Raw genomic sequence first — 13,983 nt, 5'->3', positions numbered from 1 at the left:
CAAACAGAATTACCCCCTTCTTCCTACAACTCAAGTTCATATTTACCAAGCCAAAAGCTCATCCTCCTTGCCACAATACATCATGAAGTGGACAATCGTACTTCTGAGCACCTCTGCAGCTCTTGTCAAGGCTCATCACCATGGCCACAAGCACCACCACCATCATCCCCCCGTCACCACAACTGTCACCAGACGTTGTGATGCTTGCACAACAGCCACCCAAGTTGCCACACTCTACATTCCCGACCCTACCACCGAGACCGTGGTCCGGGTCTGCACCACCACTGTTGTCGATGAGGTGACGTCGACCCAATGCATCAAACAGACAGAGACAGAAACTGTCTACGTCCCGACTACTGTTGCCACTGGGGGCGGTGGTGGTTGCAATGGGGGAGGTTGTGGTGCACCCAAGCCTACTTCGGCATGCAACGGGAATGGCTGTGGTCACCCCAAACCTGCTCTGGCTTGCCAAGGTGGTGGCTGCGGTGACCCCAACACAGAGCCTGCACCAGAACCTTCGTCAGAATCTTCACACAAGCACCACCACCACCATGGCCACAAGAAGCATCATCATCACCATCACCACAAGTGCCATCACGGCTCTGAGAAGTACACCGTTGCTGCTGGCGATTGCTGCTGGAAGATTGCCCAGTCTCATAGCATCACCCTCACGCAACTGAGGGAGGAGAACTCTTGGCTCAGTGCTCAGTGCGATTTGACTCCGGGTGAGACTCTGTGTCTGCCGTCTGAAAGCCATCACCACGGCCATCATCACCATGATCACAAGCTTTCGGAGCGGGACGTATCAGTGACTGAGTCTCCTGAGACAGAGACTCTCGTTGATGATGACGAAGAAAAGAACACCCTCGATGCAGCAACGGTGGGCGAAGGACAGGATGGCTACCGACCCGGCATCCAGAAGGTGAAGATGTCATCGGCAACCCGCAGTGGCGTGTCTGCTCTCGCTGCTGTTGGTCTCATTGGTGTTGCCGGTTTGCTTCTGGCTTAGGAGTGATTCGGGCTGATTTCTCCGACTCTCTTCATCTTCCACTTTGATGGTAGTCATCCCTCCTTTCGACAAAGAGCGATTCGTGTAGCACATAAAGGTTGGGGATGCGGAAATTGCTTGCTGCCTTTGGGACTTGCAATCCGAGTTCACAATGTCAAAGATTCCCTGTGTATATAGCATAGCAATGGAAGCTCTGGGGCATTGAACAAGGAAAGGACTAGCTTCATAAACAATCAAACTCGCATTTTCCAACAGACACCTGCCATCAGGGCTTTCTCCTCAATTTGTAAATAGAGTGCCATGGTCTGCTTTTATTGTATTTCTGAACCAACCGGCTGACAGTGATGTTAGAAGAAGAGCCTGCTCTCTGCCAAAGATGCATGCCCATTGCTGGTAAAATCACTCATAAGTACTGTCTTGTGTCCTTGGAAGGAATATTTAGTTCTATCGTAAGTAGCGAGGTAAGACATCGTTTCCGGGGTATCTCAGGTATTCAAAATCTGTATCTCCATTCTCTTGGTTTTTTCCCTATGCTCAGATTGTAGAAATATTAACTAATTTTTCTCATCCCCACCCACGTTCCGGCGGTGCAGACCAGCAGCAGCCGCTGCCTTCTCGGGATCGCCGATATTCTCGTGGACGTTCTCGACGGGTACAATGATGCCATTGTCGACAGTGGCGTTGGCCCGGGGGCCGGTGTAGTAGAAGCGACCGTGGATGAACCAGTAGCCGGTAGCGACCATGAAGACGAAGGCCAGAATGACGACGGCGTAGTTCATCTGAGGAGAGAGTAGGTTAGCAAAGGCAAGAAAAGCCAAAAGAGAAAAAGCAGCGAGACTCACGTTGTCGGCAGTCACAGGCCGGACGGTAGGGAAGAGGAAGATGACCGAGACGAAGGCAGTCCAGGTGCAGGCCCAAGCATTGAGGACATAACCAAGCTTGCCGAGGTAGAAGGGGCCGGGCTGGAATCTGCCAAACAGAAGTTTGCAGAGGATGGGAATACAGTAGGACCAATCAAGGGCGATGGCGCACACATTGAAGATGGCGGCGATGGTTATGTAGCTGCCGAGGCCGATCAGGTTGATGAGAATGCAGATGATGGCGTACAGCCAGACAGCAAGCACGGGAGTGTCGGTCTTGGACCAGATGCGGTACCAGATGTGAGAGCCGGGGATCATCTGATCACGGGAGAAGGCCCAGACAGTGCGCGAACCGGCCTGCAGGGCGGTAATGCAGACAAAGTTCATGATGAGGAAGGCAGAGACGACAAAGAAGATAGATGCGCCTTTGCCGAGGACGTTGTAGAAGATCTGGGCGACTGGCTGACCGATGGGGCTGGCAAGGATTTCGGCGGGATCGCCCATGCAGAAGACCAGGACGATGTTAAAGAGCCAGCCGACAACGAAGGTGAAGGTGAGGGCAAGGACGATGGCACGAGGGACGGTGCGGGCAGGATCCTTGGCCTCCTCAGCAATGTGGACGGTGGCATCGTAATCGGTCATGGTCCAGGCGACGGACAGGAAGCCGAAGAGGAAGGAGAAACCAGGGGGAGTCCAGCCAGAATCGGGGATGACCTCGGTGAAGGCGTACTTTGCAGAGTGTTTGTCCTTTGTCAGGGCGAGCAGGGCGACACAGGCAGCGACGAGGACGGCGATATGGAAGATGGCGTAGGTCTTGGCCAGATGGTTGAGCCAGGCGGTCGACATGCTGTTGATGGCGGCGTGCAGGATGCAGAGGGCGGCCATGACGCCGATGATGTGACCCTGGGTGGGAAAGTAGGTGAAGTCGGAGCCGATGGAGACGGCAGCGAGCAGCATCTGAGCCGAGCCATACTCAGACGAGGCGCTGCCGCAGATCTGGCCGACCAGGTTGAGCCAGCCATCGATCCAAGCGACGATGGGAACAGAGCTTGGCGGTGCCAGGTACTTGATGGTGAAGTAAAGGGCACCGGACGTGGGGTAAGCAGAGGCGACCTCGGCGACAGAGAAGGTCAGACAAAGGGCGCCAATGCCGGAGATGAGCCAACACCAGATGGCCGAAGCCGGACCGCCAGCCTCGAGGGGATACGAGAAGGTGGTCATGACGGTGCCGAAGAGGCCAGAGACACTGAGGGCGAAGCTGAACAGGGTCCATTGGGAGAAATGGCGTTGGAAGACCTAGATGCTGTTAGCGGTTGATTCCTGGATGATTTAGGTGTTTCGCTTTCTCGAAATCACATACTGGTTCGTATCCCATGTCGGCCAGGGCCTGGGCATCGCTGTCCTCGACGCCCGGCTTGACGGGGTCGAGCATGTCGTCGGCCGGATGATGAGCCGGAGCGGCATTGGCCACAATTTCGGCCATTGTTCCGGTCGGTCGATCGGCCTGTTGGTCTGAACAAGCTTTTCTAGTCGCACGATGGCGCAGGCTCGAAAATCTTGGCTTGGGAACAGCCTTGCTCTGTCACGGGATTGATAGCTGAAAAGACACGTGGGGCAAAAAATGGCGCAACCAATGAATCTATGAATGAATCTCGATTGGAATGAGCGAGAGGGCCGACTATGAGAAAGAAAAGAGAGAGAGAAAGAGAGAATCAGGATGAGGGCGAGGGCGGCAACGAGAGGGAAGGAAGAGGTGAAGAAAAAGGAAGAAAAAGATGGCGAGAGAAGAAGGGGGCGGGTGGCATATTAATATGGGTTGAAAAGTGAAAAAGGCAAAGTAGTTGAACAAGCGATAGGGACAATTTGAAAATTTAGCGTGGGCTCACAGGCTGCACGGAGCATGGAAAAGGCAGTTGATCGAGAGACAAATGAGATGCCGCCTAAAAGCGGCCGCACCATGACAGTTGCAGCAACGGTCGGAAAACGTCTCACAGCAAACTGACATCCGTACGATATGCAGACAGGCTACTACGAATCAGATCTGCCACTAGAGGTACCTAGGCTGGCACCAGTTGTGCTTGTAAACGGAAGTACATACTCTCGCCGTGCCTGTACTTTGCTGTGGTACAGCGAGATACAGAGTAGATAAAGTGGGCGAGTCACGCGAATCATGCGAATGGCAATGTCTAATCTGCGTGGGAGCGTTTCGGGATAGTCCCCCATCCTCTGATAACCCGCGTTGCCCCCATGCTGCGTCGGGCAGACCAATGTTGTGCCAACAAAGCACCATGTACTCCGTACTTATTTAAATAAAACCGGGGTCACCGCCCGTCGCCGCCGTCGTCTCCGAGCCGGTTGCACGTCGTAGTTTGGGTGTTGGCGGAGCCTTTAGCTGATCCTTTGGGGCTGGATAAATGGGCCCGTCTCCACGCAGGGAACGAGATACGGAGTACGCAGAACATATGGAGATGGAAATATCTACGTCGTATGTGCGCTATGTACGGTAGCTTTCGTGCGACGTAAAAACAAAGCAGGAACAGAAAGAGCTGACTGAGCCAGAGATCCTCGCGACATGGCAGCTTTTTGCGGCAGCTGCAGCATCTGCAGCCATCCTGCATGGAAGGCAGAGAAATAGGGGCGAAAACAGGACAGAAAGCCCTGCCGGGCTGGTTCAGAATTTTCCATCGTTCTGCCCTGAGTGGCTAAAGCAAGGCCCGAATCGAAAGAGCTCAGCCGCTAATGTGCAACGACGTAATGGCGGGGAATGCGACAAGGAGCCAGGGGTACGACCTCAAAACACGGGCCACATGGAAGTCGTAAGATACGTATACGACTTCTACGGCTACGGGGCACATAAGCGGCGATATTAAACACACCGTGCGAGCGCTTCTCTGATGACGGTACTGAGCTGAGAGATACGCACTGACTCGTCTGTGCTATCTTACGAGCGAAGCACTGTGCCGCCCTTGTAATTCCTGTAGTAGTCCGGCCAGCGCGAGGCCGTTACTGCTGCTGATTGGCTGTGCGTGTGGGGCTTGGCGGGGCACAATAAGGTGACATGCAGAGATTGCAGGGTGGCATTGGTGGCATTGGTGGCTTTGGTGGCTTTGGTGGCCTTGGTGGCCGTGGCGGCTATTGGCGGCGTCTTGGCCAGCAACTCGTACTTCGTACTCAAAGATATGAGAGGGGGGGCGAGAAAAGCTTCATTCATCCCTTCAGGTTAGGCAAACACACTGGACGGCTATGTGGTTGCACTAACGCGAGAGAACATGCAACCGAGGTACGCTAGAACGATGCATTTCTTCGGAATATCTAGAGGAACGGGAAAATACTCGCGCTCGGAACAATTGGACTGATTAGGCAAAGTTTGCCGTCAAGTGTCCCCCCGGAACAACATGGGGTTTATCAGTATCGGCGGAGGGCGGTATCGAATACGCGGCATGATCTGTATGGCGAGTCATGAGCAGTTACATACATCCATAGCCTGGAGCAACGGGGGTCGAAAAAGCAAGATAACCTTATTTGGCGGAGGCCGACAGACGCAACTGGAAGGAAACCCGTTGCGAGATGCTCCCGAAGGAATAGGGGAAGCGTGAGGGAGGCAAACGCGATAAGACAGGAGATAACAAGCTAGATAATTACAGTACACTATTTCCACACGTTTAGGATTCAAGTACGTACGGAGTACGTTTTTCCCTGTAACGCTCCGCATCGCCCGCATTGCCTGCATAACATGCATTGATCGTACTGATTCTGTCGATGCATTGGTCGGCCTGGTGGGCCTGGCGGGTTGGATTGATTTGATTGTGGCGATTGAAGCGATTGGAGCGATTGGGAGTGATCCATTGCTCATCCTTCGAGCACAGAAACCGTGGGGGACGACGGTGCAGATGGCAAAGTCGGTGACATAGCTAGAGAGAGGGTGATGATGTGATGCGAGTAGTTGTCGTAGGGTTTGACACACTAGATTTTTCTGACACCGTGTTAATGAGTCGGTGTAGAATCGAGTACGACGAGCTGCTCGACGATGTACGAGTACGCGCATGCGACCATGGCCTGCACAGCGTCTTGATACGATAGGAAACATGACCGGCTTGTCCGGGGTGATAAGATCTCCACAGCGAGACTATGACTACACCGCCGGCTATCTGGTCTGGTTGAGGACATAGTTGACGAGATCGGCTCCGGAGGCGTGAGCTCCTATCTACAGATCCTACCCGAGACTTCTGAGCAGTTGTAAAAAAATGGAAAATCGGCAAACGCTGTATGCCAACGGGGTAGTCAAGTAAGTCGTGCTGGTGCAAGCTACTGTGAGTAACTCTCCGATTCGGCAATCACATTCCGCCTGTGTAGGAACTCTTTCGGCTATGTAGCCAAGCCGCTTTGCCGTCCCGGTCGATGTGACAAAAAATTCGCTGAACAGGGCATCAAGCGAAAGCCGCCAATCTTGTTCGTTAGGTATGTACTAGGCTTCAGCCGTCTTCCGGGAGCTAATTTGCACAGGATCTCGACCGGCTGCGGTATGTGGTAGGATGCCCCTGTCCTTATCTTTGTCGTCTGACCGTGCAATAGGATCAAAGTAAGATACATACCGGACTTCCGCCTTGGAAGTGATGTGCATGGCCACATGGCTGCCATGTAAGATCATGTAAGATGGGAGAGTCGTGGCGTCTGCGGAAGTAACACTGGTACCTTGGCAGCGTGTTGATAGTTCATCCCGTTGAAGCACCTATTGATGCAGCTTTCTTAGTCGCGCGAAAAAGGAGGCAAAGACAGCGATGCGTAAGTAATAAATCAGAAATCTCAAAAGAAAATGGGTTACAACGAAAATTGAACACATAGGAGTAAACTTGCATATGTATGCACATGATGGCTGATGATTTATTGAATTTTTATGTTTTCAGCTTATCCTAAGTTGAGCGAATTAGGCAACTGCTAGCGCATGGATAAAAGTAAAAGTGTGGTCTGCGCAATATTGGGAGCTGTGGAATTTTTTCACTAAAGCAAAGGGATCGCAGAATCAGAGGACACTGAAAGATATGAGGTAGGGACCGGGTGTTTTCTAGTTTGGCAAATATCGACCGTGTTCGTCAAAAATCAAAGGGAGACATGTAAAAGAGCAGTCGAAGCGAAGTACGAGTCAGTTACAGAAGCCATTGATCTGTGTTTAGGGGTTGGGCGATTAGCTGTGGGCCCGCTATCAGCTCCCCGTTAAAAGACGAATGCAGTATATTGCGGGGTTGGCGCGAGAAAGCGCGGGGAGACTCCGCACTGCAAAAGCGTATTTTCTTCTCTCGGTTTTTGTTTGCTATGCAAGTGCCATACAGCCATGCAAGACGAAAATAGGCCAGCCAATTATTCCAGGGGAATGCACAGAGCTTGAATATACATTACGAGGGCTGGAGCCTATTGTGTGACACTCACCGTTCCTTGCATAACTAATGACCACAAAGGATCGCCCATACGATCCCATGACAGGTTGGCTCAAATTAAAAGCCAACGTCTTGACTGAAGGGCAATGCAATGCTTTATTCATCGAGTCTATGCTACCTTTACGCTTCTTGTTCATCTTTGGTTTAGTGATATGCATGATAAAACACGTTTTGAGACCCCCTTCGACAGTATTGTTCCTGCTCTAAAACGATGCGCTAAAATACTCAATACTTCCACTTCGCTCTTCACACAAGTCCTTGGACAAAAGAAAACTGCTGCTGATATTGCTGCAGAGGCATACAGGAAGCGTTCCAAAGCGGCTGCTGATTGTACTGGCGCGGCCATGGTTGTACTTGGCTGCGCCACCATGGTTGTTGCCGCTGCCATCGTTGCTGTTGCTGCAGCTTCCAACGAGCGGCCTGTCTCTTCTTGGAGATGTCTGCATAGTAGGGAATTGTTGATCTCAAATACTCAATATGTTCCTCAATCCTCTGTTGGTCCATGGCATCGAGCGGTGGCAAGGGGATGCGTCCAGGTTGTACCACCTGCCGTTGCTGCGGTGGCAGACAAGGGAGATAGTTTGTAGGACCCAGTTGAGAGCCGTGATTATAATCGTTGTGATACTGTAATGGCCTTGGCATCGCCGTTGACGTGGGACCCGGATACCATTCTATAAGCCCAGCCGATGAGTTGTTGATTGGCGCTTGACATGGGGCCATGTGCTGAGGCCTGCGCACTTGCGGCATCGCTCTAGGCACTTCGCCTTGAAAGGGCTGTACAAAAGGAGCTTGATTTAGTGGAACACGCGCCTGAAGCGGGACAGGTAATCTCGGCTCCCGTTGAATAGAGGCATCGGCATTCCTGCTGGGTGCTGTGAGCTTGGTTGTCACACCAGGTTGTGCATTTACAGCTGCGTCGGGTCGCTGGCTGCTTGAAAACTCTGCGATAAACTCGGTTGCGTTGGGGTTGAGGCTACTGGAACTTCGACTCTGGCAACTTCTGGTGCTATATTCGTTGGAGGAGGCATCTGTCAAGCTTGACACATTACGTGGCGGACGTTGCTGCACCTCTCTTGCATCGAGACATATCTCCTTGTTGTGCTGCCGTGGTTCTCTGATGAATGGCGACGAAATCGGTTGTTGTGTGTGCTCAGCCTCTTGTTCAAGCTCCTGGTCCTGGCTTTGGCCGGACAAACGCAGCTGCAGCCTGCGAACAACAGTATCAAAGCGCCGCCAGCATTCGCTAGATCTGTTTTCAGCTGCAGGCCGGTGCCCATGGCCCAGACATGTCTCCCTTTTCACATCTTCCTCTTTAACTGCTCCGATGTTTTGCTTTTGTGCCTGACACTTATGGGCCGTAGTTGATGGTCCCAGTAGCTTGATGCCATCATTTATTGCCTCTTTAGTGGCTTTCGGACTCAGGCTCGCCGTTTTCTGTGAGGAGCCAGAGTCGACCGCCGCTAGTTTCCCAAGGGGAAGACGGCTGTACTTGCCCAAAGCAATGACTTCCAACTCACTATTGGTAAGAGGTGTGATGGAAAACAGAATTTTGTCTGTTTTCCCGGGATGAATGAAATCCCGTGCACCTTTTATCACGCCGATGAAATGTCCAGTTGCTTCTGCTTCACGGATCTGGAGAGGATGCTTTTGGGTTACCGGAGAAGCTTCCGAGGCGAGTTCGCTGTCCCATTTGGGTTCTGTTCCGCAGATAGAGACATTTGTAAAATTGTCAGCTTCGTCTGAGTTGGTCGATTGCACCCTTTTACTGCTGTCTTCATCGGGTTGTCTCTTCGTTGATTTGCCGTTGCATGTTGTTTCATATCTAGACGATAGTTGCGGATAATCTGAGCATGTTTCTGCCTGGTTTCCAGTTCGCCAGTTATCCGTCTTGAAAATGGCGTTTAGGCGTCTATTCGGTTTCACAGGAAATAGAAAGTCGTGGCCATGTGAGGCTTTATTGGCCCGGGTGTTTTGGCGATCAGACAGAGTCTTCCCTTTCGGTTTCAAACGTGTCAACCGAGGGCGATTCATCGATTTGCTGTCCTCGCTCAATATGTGTGCTTTCGTAGACAACATTGTACTAGAAAGATAAGTTATGGTCAGTACGTTGTTTTGTTTGTTAAAAAGCTTCCTCTGCGCATACATCGTGCAGCGAATATCAGCTGAAACTTACCAAGAATCCTCGAGGCGAGAGATAATACTGACCATGCCCGGGCGTACAACACGCCAATCGTTTACTTGAGTGCCCAGAAAAATGTACGGATATGATATTCGCAGCCTTATATCAAATAGGCTCACGGTCCGAGAGAGTCCAGAATTGGGCAGACAAGACAGTCTGATCAATGGTAGCAGGAAAACCGTGAATGGAAATGGTATCGAAATCGCTAGTGGTTCGCTGCTTTGAGTTGCCGTCTTCAATAGACCAACTCGAAAAAAGAAACAAAATATCGTATTCTCTGCTCTAGTGCCAATTTCGGACGAATGAATGCAAGAGGAAAAGGTTGTAAAGGCGGCCAATGGTTCTAAATTGATTGCCGCAGAATCGAATCGAAAGGCAATCGAAGGGATTCGGATATGCAAAACGAAACACAGACACCTCTACCAAGGCACGCATACGATAGAAAGGCAACTGCGTACGTGCTGATTCTCTTCAGTGATCAGGCTCTATTTCACCGGTGGTGCTTTTCAGACAGCGGACGTTGTAGCAGGCTACACCGTGGAACAGAAGACTTACGTTTGGCAAGCACAGCCCAGCAAGACTTATTCGTAATGGGAAGGGCCACTATATGCTACTGCACTTGCGTCAAAGTCGCCGACCCTGGAGAATTATGAGGAAGGAAATTGAAAATACAATGAAAGCCGGCAACAGATAAGTAAAATACATAGTATATTAAAACAATAGAACAACTTCGCTCTTCTTCCTAGCTTACACAGCTTGCGCACTCTGCCCCGACATAAAGCCGCTGAATGCTCTCTGTATGTCTGTTAGTATTCTGCGTTGGCGGCAAAACAAAAATGGGAGAGCCTTACCGGATTTCTAGTTTGAATGTACACAGTCCCAGGACCGGTAAATTTGCAGATCAATCCCTCGTTCGAGGCCAGGCCTGATATGATGCCACCCGAAGCCACACGCTCAAGGTTGTATTTCGTGTTCCATGCCACAAGGTGGCCGTTGTCAACAATATATTTCTCGCCGTCAGCTAACTGTTCCGGCTATTAGCAAACGGACACCTGAGGCAGATACACATCGGCTCACAATCCTGCGCACTTACATCTTTCTTTATGATGGCACCGAAGCTCGAAATCCACAGTAGACCAATGCCGCCGATCTTGTACACCCAAAGACCTTCGCCACTGAACATGGCCTTGCCGAGGCCCTGTCGCTTGTAGTCCTTCGTGACGCCTTGCGTGCAAGCGAGGAAGCCGTCGTGGCCGACAGACCAGCCGTTGTTGCCGTTCAGGCGGATGCTGGTGATATCACCCAGCATGGGCGGGGCGAGAAGGAGCTCTCCTGGGCCAGTATATGTGGATGAGCCCATTTCGGCACCGGCCACGAGTTTCTTCATGCTGAATTTGTACGCGCCCTTGAGCGTGACGGACGGAGACATGGCAATCATAGCACCTGGCTTGGCCGACAGAGGGCATCCAATGGCAAGCTGGATCGTCAGGATGGTGTTGCAATCACGGTGGCTGATGCGATAGCTGCCGCCGTTGAAGGTTCCGACATCGTCATTGACTGCTGTCGCGCCGACAAAGACACCAGGGGCAGGTGCGCCAGCAATCTGGCCCAAGGCACCACTGGCGTCCACCAGGCTGCGATTATCCTGGTCAACCGGACTGCCGGACCCAAATGAGTTCTTCTCCGGCGGAAACCCAGCATCTGGAAGGGCGCGCATCGGCGGTGGAGAAAACTGTGCTGTGGAAGGCACACCCTGCGAGGCTTGCGAAGCCGTGCGGCTGTGAATGGGAAGGACTGTCTGCTGGGCTTGCACCTGCTGCAACGGCACTGGTTGTTGCAATTGGGGAGGTGGAAGAGAGAAGGCAGGTTGCTGTTGCTGCTGTGGAGGAGGCGGGTACGATGCCTTCGGAGCTGGTGAGGGTGTCGCCTGCTGTGGAGGAGGAGGGTAGGAGAAGTTAGCAGGCTTCGATACCGGCGGCTGTGCCTGCTGGCCGCCATATGAGAAGTTTGTTCTGTTGGCTGGTGGTGATTGCGGTGGCGATGGGTAGGTCTGTGGTGTTGAGGCTGCAAGGCAGTTAGTTGGCAAATGCTTTTGTTGGCATGACAAGACCTCCTTTGGTCTTTCTCAATGTGAAGCTTCGCCGAAGTCCTGGATAATCTTTCCACTTTGTCTGTGCAGACCCACGCTCTTATCGCTTTTTTTCGTCCCGCTTGCAGCATTAAAGAAAGTGAGAAGGCTTACCCGTTGCCGCTCCAGGCGGTGCTAAAGATGGTTGCCATTAGCAATGAGGCAGAAAGGGAAGTGGACAAGCAGACAAGCCATAAAGGTTCACATACGGGGATAATAGTGTGTCGCCATTGTCAGCAATTTAGGGGAGTGGCAACCTAGAGCTTCGCTCCTGCGACGGTGAGTACGATTGGAAGGTGCGGGTTATAAGCTGCCCCGCACTGGAGGACTGTAGATCTGCAGAAGGGCACCTTTATGGACACGACTGAGAGGACCTGAGAGAGCCGGAAAGGGCACGAAGCAATGGAATCAGATAGGCGATCAAAATAAGCAGGAGCAAAGAGGAGGGAAGCGACCGATGTGCGGCAGTCCATTATAACAGCAGTCCTACCCTCCTCTGCTTCCCCAGCTAGTCCGAAGGCATCGAGGTTGTGCCTATTTTCAGATTGATCCAATTACAGGCCGCAAAGCGACGCACTGGGGTCAACATCCTGGCGGGCGCTTAATGGCATCGCTAGAAAGTGGTAGCCGCTTCGTGATTGGCTGGACGGGCTCTTTTTGCCTTCCGCTTCTCAAAGATTCTTGGGCGGAGGGCTTGGCAAACAACCAGCTTTGGCCTGGGCTGGTTGGTGGTTGTCTGGCTGGTACTCCGTACTCCGTATCTTACGATGATTCGGCTCACGTGCCAAGGTCAGAGGTGCTCTGCATAAACGGCAAGGCTTATGCCAAGTAGCCATTTGCATGCATGTCGCTCTGCAGGTATTACGTGGTTACGCAAGGCCCTTAGCGGAACCTCGGGACGACGCCAGTCATTTTTCATGCGTCAGCTTCATGTCCAGTTCTTCTGATGCAACTTCCTGATGTCGGCGCTGAAGGGGATCTCGGTCGCCGGACCGGAGAAGCCCTATATTCCGAGAGTGGGCACAATGGGCCAATCAGAATGGCGCTCGAGCTACAAGTGACGCAAATCGTAAGTTCGCCGACAGGAGCTTCTAGAACAAAAAATCTGCTGGGACGTGTCTGCAACGACAGAAACAGTCCACACGACCACCCAATGCCTTAGAGATCACACTTGCACGACGCCTCCAAGACCTGCACCGAGGACGACGACCGACCTGCTACACACTTCGGAAGGCACCAAGCTCGGAACTCTCCCTCCCTTGCCATTTGTGCTTTTGGGGCCTTTGCGACATTTCGGGACACTACCTGCATGAGATCTGACGTCAGCGGGCCTGTGTACGCTGAGAAACAGACGAAACAGGTTGCCGGAGCACCGTATAATAACCATGTTGCGACAATCTGCGAGAGCCTTGGGCGGGCTTCTGTGCGGACAGCAGCCAACGCTTCTGCAACGGATCGGCAATGTTGCGCGTGGAACAAAAAGCGAAAGCTTGGCACTGAAGCGGGTGATGTCGTCTTTTGATGGCGCTGCAGCACAGAGGAAGATGATATTGCGAACTTCGCCATCCAAGGCGAGACCGCCCGTGCTCTCATTTCGCACGCCGCCGCGACGGACATTTCACTCGTCCAAGACGCGTTCGCAAACACAATCGCAGTCGGCCAAGGGCGAGGCTGCCGGTAAGGGTGCTGGTTCCGGCCCCGCCGCTGCCGAGTCTCTGAGTCTTAGTGCGCGGCTGAAGAAGCTGTCACGAGAGTATGGATGGGCGGCCGTTGGTGTCTACTTCGGGCTGTCTCTGCTCGACTTCCCGTTTTGCTTTCTGCTTGTCCGGACTGTGGGCACCGACAAGATTGGTAGGCCAACTCGAACGGAGGAAGCGATCGGCGTGAAACAGACGCTAACATAGCACAGCCGAGATCGAGCATGTTGTGGTGAACTATGCGAAGGCGGTCATCCCAGAGAATGTCAAGGAGTTTTGGCGCAACTACAAGTCCAACCTGAAGAAGGTGGAGAAAGAGAGCGGCAACGCTTCGGGTGAAGAGGATACCGAAGGCTGGGGTGTTGAGGAGGCTGAAGAGCGGCACAAGCGCTCAGCTAGTACGTGACTGTCTCTTGATTAAACACCAATCAACAGCCTGATGCTAACGAGTATCTTCTTCTCAGGCCTTGCTACACAATTGGCACTCGCATATGCCATACACAAGAGCTTCATATTTGTGCGCGTGCCTCTGACAGCTGCAGTCACGCCAAAGGTGGTCAAGATTTTTCGCAGCTGGGGGTGGAAGATAGGGAAAGCGACCCCGGGAAAATAGGCCGGCCAACATCACGATGACCGATGCTCAGCCTGAGCTCAGCCCGATGCTCTGGACGTTGGATA

The 13,983-nt window shown here is 52.4% G+C and overlaps 5 protein-coding genes across 5 annotated transcripts; 2 read left to right on the top strand and 3 right to left on the bottom strand.

Moving 5' to 3' along the window:
• Window positions 1-82: 82 nt before the first annotated feature.
• Window positions 83-1,009, top strand: CMQ_1530 (peptidoglycan-binding protein; the record flags this gene model as incomplete). The annotated part of the gene is made up of 1 exon (XM_014318609.1): window positions 83-1,009. One exon carries the CDS (start codon window positions 83-85, stop codon window positions 1,007-1,009), a length of 927 nt encoding a protein of 308 aa, XP_014174084.1.
• A 554-nt stretch (window positions 1,010-1,563) lies between these two features.
• On the bottom strand, window positions 1,564-3,352 carry CMQ_1197 (amino acid permease; the record flags this gene model as incomplete). Its single annotated transcript, XM_014318276.1, has 3 exons — window positions 1,564-1,788; window positions 1,852-3,165; window positions 3,230-3,352. 3 exons carry the CDS (start codon window positions 3,350-3,352, stop codon window positions 1,564-1,566), a joined length of 1,662 nt encoding a protein of 553 aa, XP_014173751.1.
• Window positions 3,353-4,810: 1,458 nt separating this feature from the next.
• On the bottom strand, window positions 4,811-5,080 carry CMQ_362 (uncharacterized protein; the record flags this gene model as incomplete). The annotated part of the gene is made up of 1 exon (XM_014317441.1): window positions 4,811-5,080. The coding sequence occupies one exon, from the start codon at window positions 5,078-5,080 to the stop codon at window positions 4,811-4,813; it is 270 nt and encodes an 89-aa protein (XP_014172916.1).
• Window positions 5,081-10,227: 5,147 nt separating this feature from the next.
• On the bottom strand, window positions 10,228-11,839 carry CMQ_1146 (duf124 domain containing protein; the record flags this gene model as incomplete). The annotated part of the gene is made up of 5 exons (XM_014318225.1): window positions 10,228-10,275; window positions 10,332-10,505; window positions 10,574-11,544; window positions 11,723-11,743; window positions 11,818-11,839. 5 exons carry the CDS (start codon window positions 11,837-11,839, stop codon window positions 10,228-10,230), a joined length of 1,236 nt encoding a protein of 411 aa, XP_014173700.1.
• A 1,313-nt stretch (window positions 11,840-13,152) lies between these two features.
• Window positions 13,153-13,918, top strand: CMQ_551 (peptide alpha-n-acetyltransferase; the record flags this gene model as incomplete). The annotated part of the gene is made up of 3 exons (XM_014317630.1): window positions 13,153-13,459; window positions 13,518-13,703; window positions 13,770-13,918. 3 exons carry the CDS (start codon window positions 13,153-13,155, stop codon window positions 13,916-13,918), a joined length of 642 nt encoding a protein of 213 aa, XP_014173105.1.
• Between the last annotated feature and the right edge of the window lie 65 nt (window positions 13,919-13,983).

This window comes from Grosmannia clavigera, assembly GCF_000143105.1.
Source record: "Grosmannia clavigera kw1407 unplaced genomic scaffold GCSC_140, whole genome shotgun sequence".
NCBI classification, from domain to species: Eukaryota; Fungi; Ascomycota; class Sordariomycetes; order Ophiostomatales; family Ophiostomataceae; genus Leptographium; species Leptographium clavigerum.
Note: the sequence above shows the minus strand (reverse complement) of the source record. Positions and strands in the feature narration are given on the sequence as shown.